The sequence below is a fragment of the Orbicella franksi genome, chromosome 5, assembly GCF_964199315.1.
Source record: "Orbicella franksi chromosome 5, jaOrbFran1.1, whole genome shotgun sequence".
NCBI classification, from domain to species: domain Eukaryota; kingdom Metazoa; phylum Cnidaria; class Anthozoa; order Scleractinia; family Merulinidae; genus Orbicella; species Orbicella franksi.
Window position 1 is genome coordinate 8,957,516 of NC_138149.1, and position 27,599 is coordinate 8,985,114.

Here is a 27,599-nt window from a genome sequence, read left to right on the forward strand (position 1 = left end):
GCCGATGAAGATTGCCGAGAATTGAAATCCCTGCCTTCTCCCCCCGGATCATTGTCACACTTGACACCCAGGCATTCAGTCTAATCTATAAACTGTTGATGTCTTTTGGTTTAATTTGGTGATCAAAACTGTTAAAAACCATGGTTTTATTTATCAGCCTCGTTTTCATGCCGATGAAGATTGTCGAGAATTGAAATCCCTGCCTTCTCCCCCCGGATCATTGGCACACGTGGCACCCAGGCTAAATTTGTTTCTTACAGCAACAAGATTCTTTGTTCCAAATTTCATGCTTTCTTCCACTCTGTAATGATCTCGCCGTAATATCACCCTAAATGCCCTAGTTCGGTTGATACATTGTTTAGGCTTTACTGAATGACTGGTATACGGAAATATTTCCTGTCATCAATTGACGCTGTCACGTTCACCCATGGGAAAGTAGGAGAAGATAACTTCGTCTACTTTGTAGAACTTGTCGTTGTTACAGTCTGTATAAAATCGTTTCCATAACTGCCGATCAAATAAAATTTATCACGAACACCATGACAGTTCTTGTACAGTTATTAGTCAGCCAGGAAAAGCTGAGAAGTGTGAGCGAATGACTTGACTTGACGTGAGGAATGGCTTCATAAATTCACCCCAGTGAGCCGTTATTTCAACCGTTTGTTTACGTACAGTTTTAATATATCTTGTACGATTGTACCTAATCAGTCGTACCAAACCCTAATAAAAGAGGGTGGTAAAGAGTATTTTCTTGATTCGTGAAGGGCCTAATTTTTTTCTCGTGAAATGCGAAATGGCTTGTTTTTTCCTCGTGAATTGTGATTTCATTAGAAGCCGTGGACCGCAATTTTCCAAAATAATTCTCCGTGAAATGAGAAAGAAGTATTTAATTCGTCGTGAACCGTGATTCTGGTTGTGTCTCGACTATCATCTCTTCGTGTTCTTGCTTGTTTTTCTTTTTCCTCTGCACAGAACAAGAAGCGGACTGATGATGAAGACATCTAACAAGGCTGTGCTTAGATGTAACATTCAAATATCATAAGTTACGTAAGTTCGTGTCAAAAAATATCTTTTTTTTCGTGAAACATGAAAGATCGATTTTATTTCCCGTAAATTGTGAAAGGACCAATCTATTTTCCGTGAAACGTGATCTTGACCCCTCTACCACTCGCATATAACGTGCCCTAGTGATACTTAATGACTCTGAATTTGTCCTGTTAACAGGCCCAGCAAATCTGACGGTCACAGGTTTCATTCCATCATTTCAGGATCCTTAAACGCCTTCTAGACGAAATGATTTGAAATGAGTTTTAATTTAATATTATTCTGGACATGAATCTTCTCTGGTACCCTGTTAAAGCGTCTAGAATTAACAGTATTCGGAATGGCATTTAAATAATTGCTGAAGGATGGAATCCGCAAATGTTATGTATGGTTTGTGATATTTTGTGTTCGAATTTAATTTGTTCTGATCGACGTTCAGAGTAAATCGTTACAGCGATGGTATCCAAGCGAATGCCGATATTACAAACTTGAAGGCTGCTTTACTTTTTCCCTTGCTCAAACAATTATACAAACCGATATAACATAACAATATAACATTCTGAAGGATTGTCTTACCTTGTTCTTAGTTTCAAACCGCTTCTGAGTGAGTATTCGCTCTTCACAACTTAGGAATACAACACAAATAGCAATAAATAGATCCCTTTCCAACAATCGTCAATGATTCCAGGAAATGCTTTTGTACTTTCCAAAAATATCTTTTCCGAGAAACCAAGATCAATTATCACATTATAACGACACTTGACGTAAGTTATGCAAGATGTCGAGTACGACCGTCTGGCATCCGGTATCAAGTGGTGAGTCGTTATCAGGAGGAATCAGGAGTATATTGTTTCTCAAAAGGTGGCGTGGCCTTCTGAATTAGACGGGATTCTGCCTCAGAATTTGGTTTAGCAGGGTGGGGGGTGGGGGTGTCTTTGTCGATCAGCAGAATTGGGCAAAAACGTTTTCATAACCATATATTTAACCAATAATTTGCACGGGTTCGCTTATTCTTTAAATTTAACTTATTTTAGGTATATTTTAATATAACTAAAATGCGTTAAATCTAGAATACGTTAAATTTAAGTCCAAACATATACCCCTTGGATTTTGCTCTGTAAGATCGTTGGAGGTGGGAGGTTACCACTTCCCTTGCACTGCATAGAATATACCTCTGAACTGGGATTTTAGCAAAAATACTTGACGACTGACGGATTTGGCTAGAAATTGGGACTGATTTTCATAGCCTACCCCTACTAAACCCGCCTGACTTCCCTAAAACAAACAAGCACCGTTTCATTTTAATAACCGGCGTATTGAACGATATACACCACCTGGAATAATTTTGTTGGAGTAATTTGCACGTTGACTATTAACGTTGCCAAGATTAACCTTCCTGACAAAAAGGAGCATTCTACTGATCTGGAACAAGACTCACTAAGGGCCTCTTCATATGAGCCCGGTAACCGGGCTGGCTCGGTTATCGAGACGAATTTTGTTATCTGTTCATATGGGAAATTTAAGCCCGGTCTGCCGGGATGAAATCCAAGAAACACAACCAAAATGGTGGAACATAACCTTGTATCGTTCGCGGCCGTCGTAGCTTTGTGGACTCTTTTAACTTTACTAATAAAGCTAATTCGAATACTCCTTGATTGGAAATATATACGAGACAAAAATTATGCCATTTTGGCCACTATGTTGCGAAAGCGAAGCTCTTTTGTCTAAAAAAAAAAAACCGAGCCAACCCGGAGCCAGCCCGGTTGACCGGGCTCATCTGAAGAGGCCCTAAGGGCCTCTTCAGATGAACCCGGTCAACCGGGCTGGCTCGGTTTCCGAGATCTCGCCTAGCCACTCTTTCCTTCGTAAAAATTTCGACGTGTTCATATGAGAAGCCGGGCTGGCCCGGTTACCGAGATCTCGGATTTTGTGACTAAGATCTCGGTAACCGGGATGAAAATTTTCCCATATGAACACTCCAGCCCAGGTGACCAGGACGAAACAAACAAGCTTCGCTTTCGCAACTTAGCGGCCAAAATGGCCTAATTTTTGTCTCGTATGAATTTCCACTTCAAATGTATGCGAATTATTTACATTAAAAAAGTCCACAGAGCTGCGACAGTCGCGAACGATACAAGTTTATGTTCCACCATTTTGGTTTTGTTTCTTGAATTTCATTCCGGTCGACCGGGCTGAAATTTCCCATATGACCTGAAATTCGTCCCGGTAACCGAACCAGCCCGGTTACCGGGCTCATATGAAGAGACCCTAAGAAGTGCTGGGTGCTGGGTGGTCATACTGAAGGGAGAGAGAGGGAGAGTCGTAGAGCCTCTTGAATATTGTAGGCTCTAAAATCATATTAGAAACATATGCATTAAAAGTATAATTTGGTATTTTGGCTCCATCTGGGCCTCTCTCCTACCTTCCACCCGTCCCCTCCCTATTAGCAAGCTTTCTACCGTTTAGACTCAAGGAAGAACGCCAACTAAAGTCATGGTTTTATTGGGTTTTTTTTTGCCTGCGTTGCTGTAACAACCAACCAACTAATTAGGCCTATTTCAATGTACCCATCTCTGCAATCGTTAAATGCTATCGAGCTTTTAGTATTAATAGTATTAATTACTAACAGGAATTAGGACTTCACTTTTTAAACTACAAAAACACAACCTTTTAGTAAAAAAACCTTTTTGTAGGAAAAAATGATTTAAACAATCCGAACTTTTACTACAGGCTACACAGTTTCCTTGTTCTAAAAATAGCCTAAATGGTGTTCACTAACTTGGAAGCATCAAAGTCATCGAATTAACTTTGCCCTGTATTTTAACGACATAGCGATAAAATGATTACAACACCACTCAAAAACGAAAAAGAAACTATGCGGATCTCCGAAACATCCACTAACATAAAAGCTATTTCTACTTTAAAATTCAAAAATTATACCATGTTCTGTGGCGTACCTCTCTCTCATTTTTAACTACCGTTTCCTCTGTTTGACTGGTATGTATTTTGAGCATGTGCCTTAATTCTGTAACTTTTGCATTTACATTTTATTCCATGTATTCTGAAATATTAATTACTCTTTATATCCTACTAACAAATAGCAAAAGACTCGTGTTTTAAACCAGGAAGAACTTTCAATTTGTAACTGACTTGAAATTAAGAATACAATCCAGCTACTAAGAATGCTAAAGGCTTGCTAAAGGTCTGTGATTCAAAGGATGCCCAAGAACACGTTCAAAACTGCGCCTTCTTGCTGGCGAACAAGCTTGAAAAAAAAAAAAAAAGAACGAAAAGAAAAACAAAATGCAACAACTAACAAACTGTAGTATTTCCCCGATGCCACTGTCAATATGGGAACGTCTCCTATTTGCCTGCATTGACACAAGGTCTGTTAAAGGCAAGCTTTCTTTGTTCTCTTTACCGTTACAAAATATCTGAAGCTAAGCTATGCTCCTCTCTATGAAAGAAAGCTATGTATTGTAATAATATTGACTGGAGTCATGTCTTTACACTTTGGCTAATATTTGAAAACCTAGAGCGAAGGTTTTTACAGATTTAAGAAGTAATAGAAGGACACGTACTAGAACCGTAAACTCTACGCTAGAGAACATGCACGGGTTTGGATGTTTCCCCATCAGCACTTCTTGAAACATGGATCACTCTACATACATTACTTGACGTTTTGAAAACTGAATTGTTCAATTAAATGTACAGCTACTGATGAACACGTGCATAGGAACTTTGGCAGTAACATCTGAAATGCATCAATCGTTGCACATTCTCAGTCCAAACACTTGCCACACCCTGTCAAATGCAGTTCATACCATACATTAGTCTTTACCTTTACCTTTACACCCGGAGTTATCATATGATCCATTGCCTAATACGAATTAGGCGACCATGTAGCGATCCATATACTTTACTTCTATTGTGACATTGTTTGTCTGTATACGAAATTCAGCTCCTTTCGATTTAACAATTGACTTGCGAGGAAAAATGAAAGTCAAATGCAAAGGCATTTTCTTAAACAAGGATATATCAGGAAACCTGAATGTGCAATGAAAACACAAATTTCTAAAACTTTGTTATCTCGCTTTGGGGATAATATTCGATAACAATTCAGTTTTGGCCATGTCACGTGAAGTTCTACGTGTAATTATAACCCTGACAATGAAAGAAGTAGTCTACCCGATTAATAAAACGTTATTTAGTTTTGGTAAAATATCGCTTATCTAGTCATTAATCTAATTTAGCATTTACCTTAGGGTATTCTGTCTTTGACCCGCATCAAGATATTCTCTGAAAGCTGGAATGCCTGGTCAGCCATCTGGGCCGAGTAAACTTCGTTTGGGATCTTGGGGAAGGACACCTGATCTGGATAACGCATGCGAGCCGAACGAACAACAAGTGTCTCCAAACCGCTGGCAAAGCTGATTAACTCGGAATCATTCAAACCACTGCAATTCTGAACCAAGTTGTGATCACTAGTCTTGTCAGCATGTATCATGTACTGAGCCGCCTTTAATGCCTTCTCTGCTGCCTACAGGAGAACAAATTAATGCAACGTATTCCACAGAGGCACTGGTTACTATTCTCGAAGAGTCTAGCTGTACTTAAATATCTTACAAACATTGCCATGTATGAGCAGTTGAAGAAAAAACACTTTCCGTCATTCTTTCTCTTTTTTTCTGCCAAATTACTGCCCGGCTAATAATGCTTATAAGAATTGCGTCGCAGGTTTGGTTCGCTTTTTTGCGGTCTTTTTTTCTATCCAACTTCTTGCCCCTCAGTTATATATTTTGTTTGTACATGAAAGGAAAAACGATTGATCAACTGGCAAGCACAGTATAGGTATGTAATCCCAAAGTTAACTTTTCATAGCCTTATAAATATTACTGCGAGACATTTACAAAAGTCAATAATTATCTTTACCTGATGGCATTTAAAGCATGCCCACTCATAAGAAGGCCTGCTGGAATCAATTTCATTTGCACCGGCTGCAAGGTCAGCTTCCGCCTGTCTGAACCAACGCTTAGCCTCTTCAGGCTGAGGATTTCTAATGCAGAACCTTGGAGGCATGTGACATGATGACGATTCCCAGGACCTGTCCGAATTGGCGAGTCTTTCTCTGTACTCCTCACGCCGTGTGCCATGTTCTATTGCACGTGTTACCCAAGCATCAATATAGTCGTCGTAAGAGCCACCCAGTTGCGAGATTGCATTCTTGATGTGCTCAAACGCCTCTGAGCAGAATTCTTCATCTCCCAAGTTCTTCTCTGGATGCCAACGTAGAATTAGCCGCTTCACGATTTGTCGCTTTTGTTCTTCTGGTAGTCTCCATGCATCCTTCAGTTGCCCTGAAATCTCTTGAAAAATCACCTCTCTGTTTCTGTTTCTGGGGCGTTCTTTTTCCCGTTCAGATATATCTTGTATACGGTGGAATTTGTGCAAGACGGCAGCATTGACCTCAATTGGTTCTCTGTCGAATCCAATGTTGATTTGGTACATCTTTGTCAAGAGAATGGCATCTTCATCGATCACTTCGACCTCCTTGATAATGATAGCGTAGATGTACGTGGCGACTCCTTCCCCAAGTTGAAGACTCGGGTCATGTAGCTGATAACCTACATATTCCCCAGGTTCAAATTCCAAAAAGGCGTCATTCAGCAGATGATGCTCCTCGATTGGAATGAAGCCACCTGGCTCTGCATAAATGCCTATTTCTGATCCATCATAAGTGTCATCTCGTCGAATGCGCCTACTGTTCAGTAGAAGCCATATGTCACCAAGCGGACAACGCAGCATCTCAGGAATTAGTACCATTTTCTTTCCCAGACGCTCACCATAAATCTCTTCAATTACCTGGGACGTAGCCGAAATAGCGTCGCTCATTCCTGTTACAGAATTCAAATACACCTTCAACTTTTCCTTGCCAGACGCCACAACTTTCTCTTGAAGATATGGTACATAATCCTCACTTCCGGGAATGAGTTGACCGTTGTGAAAGAGTGAGGTTTTAAGGCTTTCTACTGCGCAAAGCTCTATGTTTCGAAGACCATTTTCAATATCAGCGGCTATTCCTTCATCAAATTGCTTCTTCTGCGAGTCAACGTGTCGAATAATTCTGACAATGCCCCGAACAAATTGAGCAGACAAAAGCCGCGTCATCAATGCATTGACAGCTCCACTTGTCACTATTACACCGTCGGTGAGTTTTTCTTTTACCACAGAGGACAGCGTCACTGGTTGTAAAGGTACAGGCAATTTCATCATTAGCTCTTCGTAGTTTGTCATGGCAGATGTTGGTCTGACATCCAGCAGGCTGAGCTCAAGCACAAAACGTATGTTGAGCCTCGCGATCCTTGGTCCGTAGGCAGGTACATCATTGAAAACCAGCTCAGTGGACTTGTGCAAAGTCACAGGGATTTGTTTCAGAGGTTTATCAGAGGAGCCGGTTTCTGGAAACTTTGCTGGTAGGTACAGATATTCAGGAAACGTCGCTGGTAAGTACAGATTACATATTGCTGACGCTTCATCGGGATGGTCTTGAAGCCTTGCCAAGAAACCTTTCACCGCCTTGGAACACATTCTTAATTCATTTTGGTGCAAGTTGTCATTCCGGCTACTTTCCCGCAACATCTCCAAAACCATAGCATAATGGGTAGCTCCAACAGCCTTGGAACAGCCCAGGTACCCAAACAATCGCTGAAACTTGCCAAAGTCGGGGGGAATTTTGTATAGATATGGCTTAATCTCAAGACTTTCGTACAACTCAAGGACTGCCTAACTGGGCAAAATGAACCTCCTTCCTTCTTCAACTAAAATGCAAGGAGTAGTTTCCAGAACCCTTTTGGCTTCATTTCCTGTGGTCGCGTTGTCTTGCAGAAAGGCGTAAATACTTTCCATGACCGCCTTAACCGCGGAGCATTGCTCACGTGAAGCAGTTTCCATCTTGCTTTTACGTTCAAAATGGATGCAAATGTTTTCGCAATGAGTAACTACAAGATTTACCGATGGCTTCTTCACAATTTGGAGCTGGGCGAGAAAAGAATTGCAGTACTGCTCGATGTTGACACCACGAGGACGATCAAAGTCGTATTGACGAGACCTTGGATCTGCCCACCCTGGAAGCAAGTGAGCTTTCGTCCATACAATGTCTTCGTAATCCTTGAAAACTGCCCCTTTGAATGCAATGAAGGGAACTTCGCCATCCATTGTTGCTCCTAAGGCTGGACAGACTGTTAACAATGGTTCTGTAACAGGGTCTGCAGCAACGAAGGGAATTTCACAGACCATTTGTAAAAGACCTTCATCCACTACATTTGGTCGAGAGATTAGGTGATCCACCAGGGCCCAAGACTTCTTGTATGTACTCTCATTTCGCTTTGTGGCACCTTCCTCTGCAACTTCTTCAGCGAATCTCTGAAAATCATCTTTAGAAACATCCCGCACCAGGCCTATCATTTCCAAAAAGGGCAACCATTCTTCTGAAGCGAAAGGGTCTGGTGGAAACTCGTCCTCTGTTAGCATGGACTTGAAAACAGGATTTCGGGGATCACAGAAACTCGACGCAGTCATCAACGTGCCGTCCTTGTTCGGAATAAACTTGACTGTTTTCAAATAATCTAACAGCTTTTGCTTCCCGATTTCTCTTTCATTTTTCTGCTTTGCACTTCCTGAATAATTAAATTGGCAAATATATCTAATATGAGCCAACGTTCCTTCCTTGTTGAAATACGGAAAACATTTGAAAACAAACTCGAGATACGCTTCAACCAGAGAGACACTTTCAACATCCAAGAATTCATAAAGATCTGACAGGCTTGAGTTGGATTTCAAAAACAAACAGTCAAGTACTGATTCCACAACATCCATCTCTTCTTCGGGTAATTCATCAGGTATAATACAGGATTTTCTATCCTCGAGTTTTGCAAGACCACCTCTTGCTTTGGGGTAAAATGGCAGCTTCCTTAAGATTTCTTTGTCAACATCTGTGAGACTTTGCACGTTCCGGTTAAAGTACTCTAGAACAACTGTTGCATCTGAGGGCGATAATTTCCCCTCAAGGGAAAGAGGATCCGTTTCTAGAGCCTGTTTGAGTGCTGTAAGAAGGGACTTTGGCGTCTTGAGAGAGGCTACGAGATTACGTACGAAATGGTACAAATCTGATTTGGTATAAGATGCAGTAAGCAAGTACATTGTTGTAATTACTACTGAATTAACCTTTGGCAAGCCCAGAGATCTTACAATAGTAGCCAGATTCCGATCTGAAATACCACAGTCATAAAAGTCAAGAACAGTTTCAGCCATACAAAGCGGCACCAAGAAATGATCTGTCAATGTTTGTTTGTTGACAACAGTCTTTGAAGAACACGATGTGGAGGATCTTTCTACGTTGATCGTTTTAGTTGCGGGGATAAGGCACCATTTAGATAGTGGCGAAAGCAGCGTGCGAATGAATTCTTCTTTGCAGTCCTCAGTTATCTCTGCATTCGTCATTGCATCCTTGGCAAACTCTTGCAAGAAGCTCCAAACCCTATAGATCCACTGGTGATTAGGCAAGGTGGCAGATGGGTCATCTGGGCACCATTTCACATAGTGATCTTCGCTAATGTAGCTGTACGGTAGGGTTTCGTGTAACAACGAGGCGAACATTTGTACATCCAAAGGTCGAAAAACGGGGGATTTTACGCATTCAGGGCTGCTAAAAATGTCGCTACGGACTTCTCTGTGAACAAAAACGGACGGGGAACATGGAAAAATATCTTGGTAGCGACTCAGACATCGGGGATTACTCTCGCTAAAGGCATTCAAGTTGTTGTCCTCAGTAAGAAGCAGTGGAAGTCCAGAGAGATTCTTCAAAAACTGGTCGTCGTCTTTGCAGTACTTGAGGAGACGGATCACTCCTTGTTCGTTTTTGAATGGTGTCCTGTTCACAGGGCATGGAATCTTTCCAACATTGCAAAGCGGATCAGGATCACTAAACGATTTGTAGAAATCCATAACTGCAGTGGGTGAAACACAAACCACTTCCACTTCTGCCTCCTTGAGTGACTCGAAAGTGGTCATTGAAAATGCGACAAGTTTTAAACCAGTCTCGAGTAAGATTTCTTCAAATCTGGACTTCCGCTTGATTCTTCCTTCTTCTCTTCTTTTTCTTTCCTCTTTCTCTTCTTTGCTTTCAAGGCCACATTTTGGGGGTTTGAAAGCAAAACAGCCTTTTATTTCGAGATTGTTGAAGTAGATTTTATCTTTACCGGTACCTGACAGTGCAAGCCACTCTACCTGAACTCTCTCAGAACCGTAGGATTCCTCACGCCGGCAGCTAGAATTCCCTTCTGCTTTCCTCACTAACGGGATCAAGTGCATCTTCTTTCTGCTCATCACTTGGTAGACTGCCTCAACCAATGTCTTCCAATACGTATCTTCTATGGGTAACTTTGGAAAGAGCTCCTCATATGTACTTAACTTTCGTAAAGTCGTACTTCTGCAATTACTGCGAGAGTCGGTACGAGATTCAGCACGATCCTGTACGATTGGCAATTGAAGGAAAACGCGAACTCCGTCTAGAAGGGTCAGATAGCATGACGCAATGACGTCGCGCAACAAGGCATTGTTCCAATCAGTCCTGTAGTCGCCGGTTACATCTCTCCACAAATTTCTCCTTGCCTCGTGGTCCAATGCAAAGTGCCCATTGATGTGAACTGGCAAATCAGTTTCAAGTGGAAGTGGAAGAAAGCAGTACGCTCTCTTTTTCATTTCTAGCTGCTCCTTCGAGTTTGTACTCTCCAGAAGGCACGCAACGCCACCGCGAGGAAGCATCCCCAACTTTTGTTTCCTAAAAGCATCGACAATACTCTTGTCCACCGCTTCCTCAAAGCCAACCTGTTGGGCAATCAACCATGTTTCCTCTCTGCCGGATGAATCTCTTAACTTCATAGTATACATACACTTTTGGACATCTACGCTTGTGTGTAGGGAATTGTTGCTCTCTTTCACACGATTCCCGATCTCTTTGATACAATCAGCGAATGCTTTCCTCTTCCTGTCATCGTCTTCGGACAGGAGCACTTCAACAGAGTATCTGTCCGTCAACTTCCCTGATGATTCATCTATTCCACAAAGACTAATCTTCTTCACATTGTTAACAAAAAGGAGAATGTCGAAAAGCTCCTTCTTCAGGTCTTCCATCATCTCGTCTAATGTCTTCACTGTTACCGCAGCTGACGATATTTTAGACATTTGTGCCATTTCCTCCGTTCTTAGGGGAAGCCTGAACATTGTTGAATTCTGGATGGAAAAAAGATCCTCGAGATAACAAGGGAAGACATCTGGGAACTTTCGTTGCATCTTCTCGATGTCTTTATACATTCTGCCAGGTTCTTTATCGGTTGCCTTCGGGACATACTTGCAATGTGGGTCGAATACACACAACACATCTCCAATTTCTTTACCCCTTGACATGAATGAGGGCACATCAGTCAAGTGGTAGACAGCATTGAATCCGACACCATATTGGCCAGTCTTGTTTGGGTCATTGCTCTTACTACCTTCGCCAAGGGTCTGTATTCCTTTGATATCTGCATTAGTGAAAGGTTTGTTGTTGTACACACACAATGCAGGACCTTGCAATGGTTTCCAGCTTTCTTTCAACACTTTTTCATCAGGATGGTATCTTGGGTCCTTTATGAAACAAATTTCCGTTGCTTGCGCATCATCTGCATTTTGAAGAAGTTCTTTCAAGATGTCTTTCTCACATGGGTAACCTGTTAGAATCCGCTTCAGACGAGTTGTGAGTTTCTCTCGTTGTCCACAAGGAAGCCCAAAGTCATGCTGTTGTAGGGCTTCGTCTCTTCGTGTTTTAACACCCAAGAGAGAACATGTTGGCCACGGAATTTTGTCACTGACAAATTGAATACTTTCGTCGTCTTCATCGGATATCCAAGGGCAGTCCTTCATACAAAGTTCAGATACTGGTTGCATTACTCTCCTAGAGGAAGGAAGGTAAATAGATCCCCATTTGTCAGGTATTTCCGAACAATCGCCAGTTGACCATTCGAGTGTCTCCCCTAGCTGAACCGCCATGTGGACTGTCACTTCAAGAGTTTCTTCATCAAGTTGCCTGCCATAGAAATGTCGCTCTACCCGTTGAAGACTGGAGATGAAATCGTTCTCCTCAAACTTCTCCTTCACGCCAGCAAGTTTCATGATATCGGAACAGGAATCTGCAAGATGTTCTGGAAGCTTATAAAGGTACGGAGAGCAGTCTGCGTTAATTTCCAGAGCCACCTGGTCTGCGGAGAGAAATGTCTTCCCTACAAGAATGATCTTCTTGCCAACTAAAAGTTGCATGATCTCCGCGCTGTGACTGCTCATCATTTCCTGCAGAAAGATATACGCCTCAGTGCAAACACGGTTGATTTCGTCATAACCTTTGCGATCCAGTGAATCGATGTCAGTACATATTGCTTCTTCAAGCTGGCTCATCACATGCTGGATACTGACATCTTTGTTTCTCAACTTCAACAATTCTGTCACCTTTTTGGGGATTTCCAGGTCAACAAGCGGCTCCGTACAACACACAAGATACTTCTTTTCCTTCAGGAATGCATCTTTTGGTGCGACCAGAAACTTTCTTCTACTTTGAAATTCGTCTCCCTGCCAGGGAAGGGGAAAGTGCTCTGGTTTTCGAAGAACTGGGAGGAATTTAGCCTCTACAAAGCGTGTCATAATGGGTTCTGTAGGACCTTCACCCTTGCCTTTCATTTTCTTTTGCATAAATGACAGCAACACCTTTACACGCTTGACTGCTGCTTTACTGTCAACTGCATTTATCCTGTCGATACTCTCTGCTCTCTCTGCAATCCCCTTCCAAGAAAGAACATCTGAAACCATTCCAAGCTGCTCAAGTTTTGTCAGTCGTTGAAGGTTGAGAAAGGTTTCATCAGTTCCACAAGGAAATTTGCCATCCTCAGGGCAGAATAGAGAGGATACCTCTCTGTTTGGGTTTACAAGCTGGCTAGGACACTTAAGATTTTTGCCATAGGGTGATGCTGGAATACAGGCATGCGTCTTTATCAGTTCATCTACACCTGAAATGTTGTTATCCAAAACATGTAGCACCAACACATCTCTCAGGTCTGAACGAACTTTCAAAATGTTTGGAAAGAAAACTTCATGGAAAAATCGTCTCTTGTCGTACGTTCTAGTCTGAATTATTTCCCACAGACCACATTCGTGAAAAGATTGGAACACGTCTGCTGGCAAATCGATTACCATTTCGTTTTCTTTAGCCAACGTCTGAAGCACGGTAAATGAAGTGTCACCTATTTGAGGCTCCAAGCGAAACTCTGGATCGAGAAACACTACGTGACGTATGTCAACCCATGTACGTCCATCTGCGGAGAATAGGGCATGATCTCCAACGGCAAGTTGTTCATAGAAGGACAGCAGGATAGGCCAACAGTCTCCATGTACTTCATCAGCCTTTGGCCATAATGAATGGAACTTATAAGAGCCGTCATCGGGAGTAATTGACCTGATGTCATCAAGAAGAGCAAAATAGGCAGACAAAATGGAGTCTTGCATAAGTACTTTGTTCCAGTCGAAACCATGGCATCTCTTGTCGTCTTCAACTTTCGACTGTAAGTGACGTCTGTTAGCAGCTACTGCGAAAGCTCCATTAATGTGTAATGGTAGGCCACTATGGATTGGAAGCGGAAGATAGCAGAAGATGACACCGTTAAGCGTTGGTTCATCCCCATCAACTTTAGCAGGCAATGGCAAGAATGTATCATTTCCAGTTGGTACCAAACGAACAGCTGCTCCACCTGATGGAAGGAGACTTTCGTCGGTTTCCACAAACTGCATTGCTGGACCATGGCCCATTGCAGAAACCACAAGCCACGTGAAACGCTCATGACCAAGACACCCGTGAGCGTTAAAGAACTTCAAGCCCAGTGTAGTAAAACGACAATCGATATCAACTACTATGGAACATTCAGGGAATTTACTTGGATGGACAGTGTGGTATCTTGCCTCCCTCGCGACCTTCGATGACGCTTGAAGAAAGCAACACTGCCTCAGGAAACGCTGCTCTCCAGCATCCAGTTTCTCTGCAGTAACTGGTAATGTCACCGGGAAACGCAATTCTCGAAGAATTCCTTCCTGGGACATTGATTTGGAGACCTGAAACATTAAAGCAGGCAGAGACTCTTGACCTGTTTTTCTTGGCAAACTGTAGATTTCCACCCGCAGAACATTTTGAGTAAAAAGAAGCAAAGACTTCGACCTATGAATGAGCATTTGTAGCAACTCTCGCATTTCGTGGTCGTCGTAATTCAGCTTCTTTATTTCACTTCCCAGGGCTTGCTCTTGAGTCCTCAACGGAAATCGAAAAAGCGTTCCATTAAATGAGTTGTCTTCCTTGCTCAAATGCAAATCGCAGCCAAAGATGCCGTTAAATGGTTTGAATTGATTTGCAAACTTGCAAAGCCTCTTCACATCTTTGTTGAGATTAATCTTTATCCCTGGCTTCCTTTTGTTCCCGATCGCCTTCCCGAGGTATGACGTGTGAGGATCAAAAATGACAAAATAGTTCCTACTTAAGATCATGGGCACATCTGTCAAATTGTACACCGCATTGAAGCCAAGTCCAAACCTGCCAATCTTTTCGGTATCGTACTCTTTTGTTGCTTCATTGAGTTTTGCAATGTTCTCAAAATCTTCATCTTTGAATTCAGCGTCGTTATAGACCCACAAAGCAGGACCTTGACAACCTTTCATGCCTTCGTCAATCAAGCAAGTCATGGCATCCTCGTTCATTCTTTCATCATAGAGAAATCTGACTTCAGTGGCACCGGCATCGTCTGCGTTTTGCACAAGCTCTTTTAGAACTGAAAATCCATCCGTGTACTCCTCCAGAAGTCGGTTCAGCCGAGTAGTAAGCCTCTCTTCCTGTCCAAACTCTTCTCCTATGGACAGCTCATCCGCGTCCAGCATTCTATTGGTGAGGCTTCGAACACCAAGGCGTTCGGCTGTACTGTTAGGGACATTGAGGTGTACATAAAAATAGTCCATGCCTTCATCGTCACCTTCTCTCTTCAACCAATCGTGGTCGCAGTACATACAGCACTCCACTGGTTCAAGCCTTACATGTGAGTTGTCCTCAGTGTGTGTTGGTAGAACAATTTGCCCTGTTAGCTCTTCGGTTAACTGCCCACTTGCCAACTCATTCACAATGTTGACGGATAACTGAAGATCGTGCTTTACTTCTAAAGCGCTGGACGGCACAATTCCATCATCATACTTCTCTTTAATCATGTGAAGGACCTCTACCAGAACAGCTGGATTACTGCTTTCCCTCATGCCAAAACGGTAAAACAGCTCAGCGTACTTAGCCATGTCGCTAGGAAGAAAATGTATGTAGGGTGTAAGATCAATGTGTGGCTTGCTGAAAAGCACATGGCTAGGTGAGGAAAAGCCATCTCCATTCCAAACCCAATCAAATTCTTCTAAACAGTCAAATGCAGGATCCACACCAACGTCCTTTGCTAGCACTCGATTAAGCAAGAAGTAAATTTCGTTTACCACAACCATAAAGAGGTGCTTCTCTTCTTTTGAATACGATCTGATCACATTCTGCAACTGCTGAATGACCTGGAAGACACCGGGTAGGTATTGCCAGCCAAAATACCTGGAAATTTGATTCGTTGACTGTACTTCTACAAGAGGCATAACCGTTCCAACGAGGTTTGCAAGATACTGACTCTTCACTTCAGTTGGCTTGAAAAAGTGTTTGCAATTTTCTTCACCCTCTTCAAACCATGCCAGTCCCGGAGGATAGTTAGGGGGCCTCTCTTGCAATCTTGAAACCCAGGGAATGTCCTTCAGAAGCGATCCTAGTGGTTGTCCATTGACTGACTCCGACAATGTTTTGGGATTGTCTCTGAGGAACTCTAAAACTGCTCTTGACTTCTGCTCTGCAGTTGGAATGTGAGTGAGCCCACTTACTAATTTCGCACTTTGGTACAAATCGTATCCAGTGATGTTGTCCTCGCTTTTCATTCCAAGATCTTCTAACATGACGAGTACAGAACGTTCGTTGTACGGGACTGTGGGGAAAACATCTTCATTGACAAATAATTTCTTCAAGATCAACTTTCTGGGATCAAAGAGGTCTGATGTTCTTGCGCGCCCTCGATGTTTGGAGACAAAGGGCAAGGCCTGTAATTTCTGTTTGAAAGTGGCATTTCTGCGAATTTCGCGAGTGTGGTTTTCCAGTATATAAGTCATGAGTTTGTCAATCTGCTCTCCAGAGTACTTTCCTCTTTGTATGTCTGGAAACACTATTTGGCAGAGTAACTCGGTTGGCGTTAGAATCTTGACGTCTAATAAAACTGCTAAAGACTTGGAATCATGCTCGCTAATGTCAATCAGCTCTCGTACAGGTGAAACCGGAAGAGAATCCGCAACCGCTGCACAAAGACCCTCCGTCTTTGATACGAACTTCTTGGACAGCGTCTGGAAAATGGGAAGCGAACACAGAAGATTGTACTCCGCTTGTCCTACATATGAGCGTCTCACAAGGGCAAGAAATGACCTGAGGAGATGCTTGTCGTTAGCAGATAATATCTTGCGTACGATTTCTGGAAACTTTCCAGCTGCCATCTGGCCAGAGGAAATCACCATTGCTTTCAAAACGCCTTGTGCGGACGGTGGATGTACAAACGCCCCCAAGACAGCGGGATGGTGTCTTATATAGGCTGGAAAATCATTCATAATAATTACACCAAGCTTCCTCAAAACATTTGTTAGTGTGTCGTCGAGGCAATCATCTTTTAGGCGCTTGACAACAACTCTAGAAGAGAGGCAAAGTCGTGCCAAGGTTACAGGTGTGTGTTCTAGGCTGAGTGGAATGAGAGGTAGTTTTCCAAGGCTCTGAATATCTTCCACTCTTGTGAAATGTTCTTGAAGATATCTCCAGACAACTTTGATCCAGTCTCTCGGAGGATGATTGTGATTACTGTCATCGGGGAACCACGAAACGGTATTACCCTTATTCCACTCATCCGGTAGGGCCTCCCAGAGAAGAGATGGTACATCATCTACGCATAATAGCCGTAATTGTGTAACTTCTGTGAAAAAAGCATAACAACAAAGAGAGTGACGGACTCCTTCATGAGACACGCGATATTAGGACGTTATATTAGGACGTAAAACCAACGAAAAGGAATTGATGAAAAGATAATAACCGGCATGCCTCAGTTGTCTTTGTTACAGTTTTGGTACGCTAATTCGTTGTGAGGCCGTTTTTCTTTCCACTGTGCCATGCGACTTATGAAAGAAATGTCATTAACTACTGTAGATATTGAAATAAAGAATAAAAAATGCTCGGTAAGATAACACCATACTCGAATCCAAATAAGAATCATTTTACCTTGATCAGCTGCATCATTCAGCTTCCCAATGACGTCCCCATCGAGTGTTTCGTCAAGGAAACGGTGTCCTAAACCAGGAAATAGTTGTCGTGGATGATTACGCGAGCAGATATAAATTCGCTCTCCCTGATCTGAAAATTTTGTGAAGGTCCCATTGAAGAGGGGCAACAACATCACGCCGCAGAGTTTGTCATATTTGCGGTCTTTAAGACAAAACTGAAGAAGGAGTAGTTTTTCTCGTCTAACAAGGTTCTGGTAACAAAAGGGGACTTGCTTCAATGCTGCTCTTGTGCCACTGGGAGTGATATTCTTTACAGTGGCCCCTGCATAGAACAAAATGGCGTCCGTGACGTGACTGGGTACTGAGACAACAGGCACATCAGCTGCTAGTAATACTCGCTGAAGCAGCTCTTTAGGTTCATCTTTAGACAGCAGGTCAAAAACGGCTTTCTGTACTGTCAGCCATTGCCCAAAATGTGCCGGGGTGTAAACAACTTTTTTCTGCAGTAGCAAGTGAAACAATGGATCTCTTATCTTCTCCCACTTTGGGTCAATGGAGCTGATGTCTGGCCATGCTCTGTAAGAAACAAATAAGCGTAAAACTGCAGTAGTTCCCTCGTTTTAATACCAGCATAGCAAGCAAGACTCTTCTCAAGAGCCATGCTTGCTATACTGCCTGTGCATGCCTTGTAAACATTTTTGAAATGACATTTATTTCTAGACGCAATATCCGACTTAGTTCCTCTCCAAGAGTACCGAGCGTTGGCTCGGTGAACAGCGGCAGCCAGTTTTAACTTCAATGCTCTACATACTCCGTGTTTGAATGAAATAACATTTTTTAACAAGTCCAGATTACTGACAAACGCTAAAAAGCACGACAAACTACGCATTCGCGATCGTGGAAACAAAATGGGTCCAACAATACTAAGAGCCTATCATGTGCCAACAACCATTGATTACTTCTGGGCATAGAATCAACAATTTATAACTTACGTGAAAGCACGTTTAAGGGCCAACACTGAACGAATATTTTGTAGTTGGAGGTATACTTATCCAAGAGCATGACAGTTATTATCCGAGTCACTTCTCAGACAAAATAACACTTACTTGAAGATGGATGTCCTTGGTACGAGAAATGATTTCTCGTTAATTGCTTCCAAAATCATCGTGGCATACGCTCTGGGTATGGCCTCCTCGAGAAGACATCTGTTCCATAGTAACGACTTGTCCGTCAACTGCCGACCACTCGTCTCCCGATCCTCTTGATCCGCATTTGGAGATTTGATATAACGCCTGTTCTGACTCAAAGCAAAAAAGCCATTAACGTGCACTGGCAAACCTGTCAAGCTCCTCTTTTGCACCGGCAGAGGCAAGAAGCAGAACACGTGGCCTTTGATGTCGGGCGTTTGCACTTTGGGACCTGTTGGCAGTGCCATGGCGACACCCACTGTGGGTAGATAGTTAAGCTCTTTATCTGTCATTAGTCTCTTAAACCTCATAGAAACCTCCCCTCCACAAAAGTAATTGGTAACAAGGAAAGAATGCTGCTTCACGGGCGAGTCGAGCTTTACTGTCTCTATCGTGACAGGGTAGGTCACAGTGACAGATTCTGTCATCACTTTTCCAGGTTTGATCTCTGCGAGAAACTCCTTTCTCTTCGCTCGAACTATTTGGAGACTTTGATCGGCGATTCTAACTTGGAAGATCCTTTCAGGATCAGACCCTGACTCTTCTCTAACATAAAGCTCGATTGATTCCAGGTGTTGAAGAAAGAGGAGAATTAAGTGGGCGTCAGCCTCAAAACTTTCAAACAGTATTTCCATCTTCTCAGCAGAGTAGAGTGTTTCTGACAACTCGGAGGGTTTGGTCCTAAAAGGGAAACGGAACAAGGTGCCATCGTAAAATCCCTGGGAAAAAACGTCTTCCGTACAGTCAAAGATTCCCTGGTAAGGAAGGAACTGGTCTGGTATTTCGTCCATCTCTGCGCGGTCGTCATTGAGTCGCCAGTGTTTTCCTGTTCTTCTGTGGCGCTTGTCAGAAAAGTAAACACCATGAGGGTCAATGAAGCCAATTTGGGAATCACTGAGTAAACTTGGTAAATCTGAGATAGAAGAGTGAAAGAAACATGACTCAGGGGACCACTATACGTTGTCAAGTGCTTTCATTTAAGTAACGGAATATTGAATTCAATCTTGAAACAATTGTTTCAATTTTCTAAACAAAGTAGGCCAATTTAATAAACTAAAAGAAGACAAGAATTGTAAACGTTTCTCTTTGCAGCTATGGTCGTTTTTCATCAGGTTCAATGAATAAATGTGAGTCTTTAAGCAGGGTCTCACCTTCAGTTATGATTAAGAGGGCGCATATGTGTGGACCTATTTGTCACTCTGTGAACCTTAGGTTCTCTGTGATTTCATATCACTGGATGATTGTTTTTTTATGGAAATATAAATACGTGATACGGTCGTAGATCTCTGAAAAATTTTTTGTGTTAAGTAGATTTGAAATTTACATCTTTTACCTATGTACCATATAAGCGACGTATATAAACACTAAAATTTATTAAGATTGTACTGGAGATGTATGTACCTGTCATGTGAAATACAGACTTGAATCCCAAACCAAAACGGCCGACTTTCATTGGATCTTCCACTTTGATGCTATTACAGACCAGTCGAATACCCCTCCAGTCTTCTCTTGTAAACCGTGCGTTGTTGTAAGCGTAAAGCGCTGGGCCCTGTTTGAACATTTTAATAAAAGGTATATGAGGAAGTCTTCTGTGGCACTGTATCTTTTTGTAGCGTCCCCAGACGCAACTTGTGTAGTCATGTCAACTATAACAGTATGCTGTAGATGTTGGCAGTTTTCCCCTTACCTTATCTAACAACATCAGAGAAAACTTTAGGCTTTTTAAGCCTTAAAGATGTCTTTGTATCTATAGTTTCTCCAAAATAAAAATGGTTGGATGCACATTTATCTGGGTAAAGATCTGTTTGTCAGACATAAACGGAAACCATATTCTTCCGCTCGGGAAAATGCCTAGGACACGCTCCTGTGCCTGACATCGAAAAGCCAGAAACCCAAAGGCTTTCACCATTAAATTAGAAGAAATCCTAAATATAATGCGCTCTCAAAAATTACTATGAAACTGAACTGAGCTGTTATTGTGAGTTATCCATTCATAAGGTTCTTGGATTTTAGCACAATAATCACTCGACCTTGAACAATTCAGTGAGTTTTTTCTACGTGGTCCTAGCGGCACATTTTAAATCTTGCGAATTTGCAGCGTCATGATTTTTGTTCGTTTCGATCAAAAGTGAGACAAGACGATGTGTTTACCTGAAATTGTGCGAGGTCCTCATCAAAAAGATGTTCGGTGTCATGACTGTGTTTGTCGTGCAAGAACTTCACTCGACTGGCATTTGCATCCTCGGCATTTTGAATCAGTTCCTAGACACGAGAGACTCGAGTGATCAACAATCGCAAAAATACATATGCTACCACTGGAATATCTTTAACAACGGAAGCAAAACTGTATAAATTTCTCATACACAGCCTGTTAGAAAAATAAACGAAGAGTTCTCGTACAGAGCCTTGCTGATTTTTATCATGAATGTGAGGTTGACGTTGTAACTCAGTACTTAATTGATCCATGGTAGCCGGTCCAATATGCTATGTGTTGTATTGTTTGGCAAAAGGACTATGTCGTGAACTTGCAAACCTTACTGTAGCAGATGTAAGGAAGGAAATTTTGCTTCCCTGCAATCTCAGCGATTTTTGCACAAAAGTAATGTGTTTTACCTTCAGTATCTGTCCATCATCAGGATACTGATCTAGGATGGACCTCAACTGTTGGATGAGTGATGGCTGAATTAAATCAAACCCATCGTCATCTTTGTTCGCTGAGCAACAAATTTAAAAAATAAAACAGACATTAGAGGCAAGTTTCAAAGAAACCACACACAGAGACCTGGCCTGAGAAATATCCGCAGTAACATAGTTTCCCTCCTGAATGATCGAGGCTTTAAGTTACTTGGGACAAGAATGCCACTTCAGTTGACATCTAATTATCTGATAATTTTCGTACATCCGGACTTCTATATGCACCACATGGACTATGGATTGACGGAACGCGTCTCTGTAACCAACGCGTAGGCATTAATTCCTCAAAACTATCATTTAAGAATGCTTCCCTGCGCGAGTTATTTAAAACACCCCCAGAATATAGAAAACTGAAAATGAAACACACCCGGATTTCTTACTGAAGTTATTGTTCAGTTATATGGCATAGTTTATACCCACCCATGAGCAAGATTCCAGATTTTCTGCAAATAGCTTCTTGCTGTTCCTTCACCTGATAATCATCTAAATAAGAGAACAATTAAGAAATAAAATCAGCGCGCTTTGGAGCCATATTGAACATTCAAGCACTGTATATTTTCAAGCGACGTAAATATTCCGCGACACACACAAGTGTTAATTTTTAATTGAGAAGAAAGTGTAACCGGTTAGGCACCGCTGGATCTTCTTCATTGTTATAGGAAGGCCAAAATCCTGCTGTTAAATTATAAATACTGCATATTTTGCACCTTTGAAACACGTCTCGCGTCTCGTCTTTCAAATTTTACAACCCAGATTCTGTTTGAAACCTTGCAAATATCTATCAAACTACGTTGCTCTGGAAAATTAACAGGGTCACTGAAAACGAGCGCCGTTAACCCACGCGTGAAATTATCACGGGGCTTTTAAGCAGCGTGGCGCCGAAAAATAACCCAGATTAAACTCCTTCTGAAACGATGGGCGAAACTGCTGTCAAAATGAGTTTCAAGTAGCTATGTTCGGCGATTTTTTTAATCCACAACATTCAATGTAGAGCGTTTTCATAGGGCCCTGGGTGCTGTTCCGTAACACCAGGAAATGTTTACCAAAGAAAAAAAGAACTCATTTTCCAAAGGAGAGAGTCAATATGGCTGCCATGCCATCGAAGAAGGCTAGACTCTTCAATTTTAATTCAACGGTGTTTTGAGATGACCATTAACATAAGTTTTGTAAAATGAGTTAACCATTGTCATTTAGATATCGTATGAAATATTTCCATCATCGCACGGTTCACAGACAAATTATATTAATTACATACTGATGCGACTCGAGATAACAATGTCGCCCGAAAGCGGGAAAACCATTCCGGTGTTCGGCTATAAACCGGAGTATTGAAACCTTTTCCAACGCAGGAGTGTGCGCAAAAGCATGCAAAGCATAGTGTTATCACAACAGAATTACGTGTTACCTTGAAAGTCGAGAATATAGCAACAAGAAAGAGTTTTTTCGCAGATCTTCCGTGTCAGTCTGTACCAACGATTCAGCTGCGTTCTGAGAATCGAGTCAAATTTCCGAGAAACTCCTTCGACACGCTCTGTTACGTCATTTGCCCATGGGAAATGTGCTTGGCAACGATATTCGATATGATTTAGCCCTGGCCTTTTAGCCCTTAAGCTTAAAAATTTATTTGTTCAGCCAATAAATAGTAAAAGTGCTGTTTGGACCTTTTTTTGATAGCATATATCTAATTTGTCGAGCATGACATCTCCTTGATCGCCGAAAGTCCTTTGAAGTTTGCCGGGCTTCACAAGTATTCCTTTCTAAACTATACATCATGCGAAATCTTAAAACGCGAAGATCTAACTCTTTACAAAAGTAACAATGTCGTACACGAATGTACGGTGCCTAGCATTTCTGGGGTTTACAAGTTTACTTTTCTGTCAAACTGCATGCAAAAGTTTCGCATGGGATATTGTAATTATACAACACGCCTGTGTCTGCTCACCGTTTTTTTTGGAAGGTTTAAAAAATGTTTTTGTTACACTCTGTGACTCACTACGAAAGATCTCCTACCTTATTCCACTTTCAGATGTTCGTAACTATAGCTCCCGCTTTTTTACAACTAGGAAAACGGCCCCTTCTACCTGCACAGGCCGTGTTTATATGGCTACGAAAATATCATCAAAGATTCTTGAAGTGTTTTATTATCTCTTTCCTAGAAAGCACATTCATTTGCATGACAACAGCAATTTGAATGTGAAATGTGACAGTCGTACGAAATAACAAACCCTTAAACATCAGGCCCTTGCAGACACTGAAATTAATTTTACGATTCGTCATAACTATACTGACAAAATTCTCGAATCTGATTGGTTACCAGCACGCTCTAATTCAGGAGCGCGACCAGATAAGGAGTCCAATAACAACGTATTCAATAACAAGCGCTGTTTATTTTTTAGTTCCTCCCGGTGACTCAGTACTCCTCTATATTGAAAAAAACCGTTCAGATAAATCGTAAACAGTCTAAACAACCTTTGCTTTGTCGGAATATTTATCTTGATTTTGTTTGAAGTTGTGATTGATGAATTGTTAACAGGAATTCTTGTCGTCCAATTCTCTCTGTAATCCTACTTGTGATTGTTAAAACAAATCAGACTGTCTCCCGCTTTTTGTTAATCACTCGTATGATTACAGTCCGAATTGGACTTCACTCCGGTTCATATCACCATAACGAACTGTTTCCACTTCTCAATAAAGAGATTTCAGTTTCTGAATTTCATCGTTTGAGATATAAGGCATCTATCATTCTGACCAACATTTAACTGAGTAATATTTATCTCTTCCATTATGCGTTCGAGATTTCTACGAAGTAATAGTTCAGTGATGAGATGGTTTTGGTAGAATTTAAGAAAGTGCCTTCCAAGTAATCATTTTTAATTCTTCCTCTACATTTCGGTATTGTTAAATATCACCCTTTAGCAGAAACGCTTGCTTATAGCAAGTGGCTTGAATTGAGAATCTTTTGTAATGTTGATCTGATCCAAGATTCTACTGCTGCTATAAACTCACAAGGGCAAAAATCACCTTCACAAACACAACTGCAGTAAACAATACTTACTTTTGCCATTGAGAATTTACTGAGTAAACAGTATTTCGCAGTTTCTCGATCACCGCCGCGTTCGAAGACTTAACATGCTTATACACAATCAAAATGAAGGTTTAAAGCTGACGACATCTTTTCTCCACTACTCCGGCCGTATTTGATTTGAATTGCTTCTTAACGAAGGGTATATTAAGACAGAATGTGAAGCTTGCAAAAAATGTCAGTAAGGGAAACTTTTTCTAGTAGCTATATCCTGTATTTTGAATTGAGTTTATTCCTAACGGTTGACTTTATTCCTTCGTTAAATTATATATTTCGACATGTTCATACAATTACGAATTACATTTCAATGTAGAAGACGGGAATAAAAATGAGGCTCGGCGTGGTCATTTAAGAGCGTTTCAGAAAACATTTTAGCGATCATTCACCACTACTTAAACTGAGCTGTGTTTTTTAATCGATCTTTAGCAATGGTTCCCTCCGTTTTGAAACTTTCACCAGCTCTTTAAACCAAGAGGTTGCTGAAACGGACTGCGATCGGCCGATCGAGCCACTTGTTCAAAGCATTTCTTCGGTTAAAAAATTATAGTTTCTTAGGCTCAGTTACTGAATGGCTGGTATATAGAAATATTTCCTGTCATCAACTGACTCTGCCACATTCGTCCATGGCAAATTAGGAGAAGATAACTCCGTCCATTTTGCAGAACTTGTCGTTGTTGCAGTTTGTCAATCGTTTCAATTACTGTCGAACATACATAAATTTATCACGAACACCGTGACTATTGATGTGAAGTAAATTTGAAATAATTCATACTTGAACTGCGGTGGTAGATGAAAGTGAAGAATGATCATCGCAGTAAATTTTAGCAATTGGAAAATTTACTGCGATGATCATTCTTCACCGCTTTCACCGTGACTATTCTTGTAAAACTGTTATTCGGTAAGAAGAAAATGAGAAGGGTGAGCGAATGACTTGATGAATGATCAATGGCTTCATAAACTGACCTAAGTAAGGCGTTATTTTAAAGGCTTGTTCACCTACAGTTTTAATATATCGTGTACCTACTCGGTCGTACCAAACCCTAATCACTATAAGACGTATCTGCATGATACTAAATGACTCTGAAACTGTCCTATTGCCAAGCCAATCTGACGGTCACTAGTTAGTGTCATTCGATCATCTAATTCTTAAACGCTTTCTAAGCTAAATTATTTGAAATGAGTTGTAATATTACTTTGAACGGGAATTTTCCTTAACAGTATTCGGAAAGAAATTTAAATATCGCCGAAGGATGACACTAGTAATTAAATATTACATACTGGTTGTGATATTATAGTGCGCACGTTGTGATGGAATTTAATTTGTTCTCGCGTTCGGAGTAAATCGTTACACCGACAACTGAGCGAATGCCGATATTAAAAAAGCCACTTTGATTTTTCCCTTGCTGAAACAATCATACAAACCGATAGAGCATAACAATACAACATTCTGAAAGATTTTCTTACCATGTTCTTAGTTTCACACCACTTCTGAGTGAGTATTCTCTTTTTACCAAACAGTGCGAAGTGACAGCACAAATAGGAATCAGCAGATCCCTTTCCAAGAATTGCCAATGATTCTAGGAATTGCTTTTGTAGTTTCCAAAAATATCTTTCCGAGAAACCAAGATTCTTATCACATGATAACATGCGTGACGTAGTTGTTTGTTTTTGGTTTTTTACCATATCCCGTATGTAAGATGGCGAGTAGAGCCGCTTGTCATCCGGGATAAAGTGGCGCGTCGTTTTAAAAAAAGTGGCTGCGGTCTCATGAATTAAAAATGATTTTGCTTGTGTATTTGATTTGGCGGAGGCGGAGGGGTAAGATAGGTTTGAGCAGCGGATTTGGGCAAAAACGTTTTCATGATAATTAATTTTACTATTATTTAATCATAACTATACTGACAAAATTCTCGAATCTGATTGGTTACCAGAATGTTCTATTTTCAACCACATTCAGGAGCTTGCACCCAGATAAGGAGTCCAATAACAAGCGCTGTTTATTTAGTTCCTCGCGGTGAATCAGTACTCCTCTATATTGAAAAAACCGTTCAGATAAATCGTAAACAGTCTTAACAGCCTTCGCTTTGTCGGAATATTGTGGAAGTTGTGATTGATGAATTGTTGACAGGAATTCGTGTCGTTCATTGAATTCTGTCTGTAATCCTACTTGTGATTAACCAAATCGGACTCCCGCTTTTTTTAATCAATCGTATGATTATAGTTTACAGTCCGAATTGGACTTCACTCGGATTCATATCACGATAACGAACTGTTTCCACTTCTCAATAAAGAGATTTCTGAACTTCATTGTTTGAGTTACAAGACATCTATCATTCTGACCAACATCCAACTGAGTAATATTTATCTCTTTCGGTATTCGCTCTAGATTTCTACGAAGTAATAGTTCAGTAATGAGATGGGTTAACTTTAGTAGAAGTTAAGTGTCTTTCAAGTAATCATTTTTAATTCCTCCTCTACATTTCGGAATTGTTAAACATCACTCTTTAGCACAAACGCTTGCTCATAGCAAGTGGTTTGAACTGAGAATATTTCCTAATTTTGATCTGATCCAAGATTCTACTGCTGTTATAAACTCACAAGGGCAAACATCACCTTCAAAAATGCAACTGCAGTAGGCAATACTAATTTTTGCCATTGAGCATTTACTGAGTATAAACAGTATTTCGCAGTTTCTCGATCACCGTCGTGTTCGAAGACTTAACATGCTTATACATAATCAGGAATGAAGGTTCAGGGCTGAAGACATCTTTTCTCCACAGCGCCGGTCGTATTTCATTTGGATTGCTTCTTAACGAAGGGTATAATAAGACAGAATATGAAACTTGCAAAAAAAGTCAGTAAGGGAAGCTTTTTCTAGTAGCTATATCCTGTATTTTGTACTAAGTTTATTCCTAAAGGCTGACTTTATTCCTTCGTTAAATTAGATATTTCGATATGTTCATATAGTCACGAATTACATTTCAATGTAGAATACTTCAGGTCACCTGGCGAAGAAGGACTACTTCAAGACATTTCTACCTTTCACATGCAAAGCATATTTGCAAGATGGCCCGCATTTAGAACATGGCAAATAACAGTAAAGTATAGAACTTTTTTAATTCCGTTGTTTCACCATTCACCTGACTCGGTTA

General features: G+C 41.2%; 2 protein-coding genes across 2 annotated transcripts in view; both read right to left on the reverse strand.

The window, feature by feature from the left end:
• Positions 1 to 1,640, reverse strand: part of LOC145488561 (sacsin-like) — a 44,476-nt gene extending 42,836 nt beyond the window's left edge. The window contains exon 1 of the mRNA XM_081467443.1: positions 1,621 to 1,640. The gene's annotated coding sequence lies outside the window, so the exon portion shown is untranslated. The remainder of the gene's footprint in view (positions 1 to 1,620) is intronic.
• Positions 1,641 to 2,826: 1,186 nt separating this feature from the next.
• Positions 2,827 to 24,752, reverse strand: LOC145488565 (sacsin-like). Its single transcript, XM_081467450.1, has 10 exons — positions 22,621 to 24,752; positions 21,786 to 21,848; positions 21,285 to 21,385; positions 20,823 to 20,933; positions 20,073 to 20,220; positions 18,591 to 19,584; positions 17,483 to 18,060; positions 5,977 to 17,180; positions 5,305 to 5,584; positions 2,827 to 4,848 (listed from the first exon to the last, which is right to left on the reverse strand). The coding sequence occupies exons 1-8, from the start codon at positions 22,664 to 22,666 to the stop codon at positions 7,828 to 7,830; spliced, it is 11,394 nt and encodes a 3,797-aa protein (XP_081323576.1). The 5' UTR covers positions 22,667 to 24,752; the 3' UTR covers positions 2,827 to 4,848; positions 5,305 to 5,584; positions 5,977 to 7,827.
• Between the last annotated feature and the right edge of the window lie 2,847 nt (positions 24,753 to 27,599).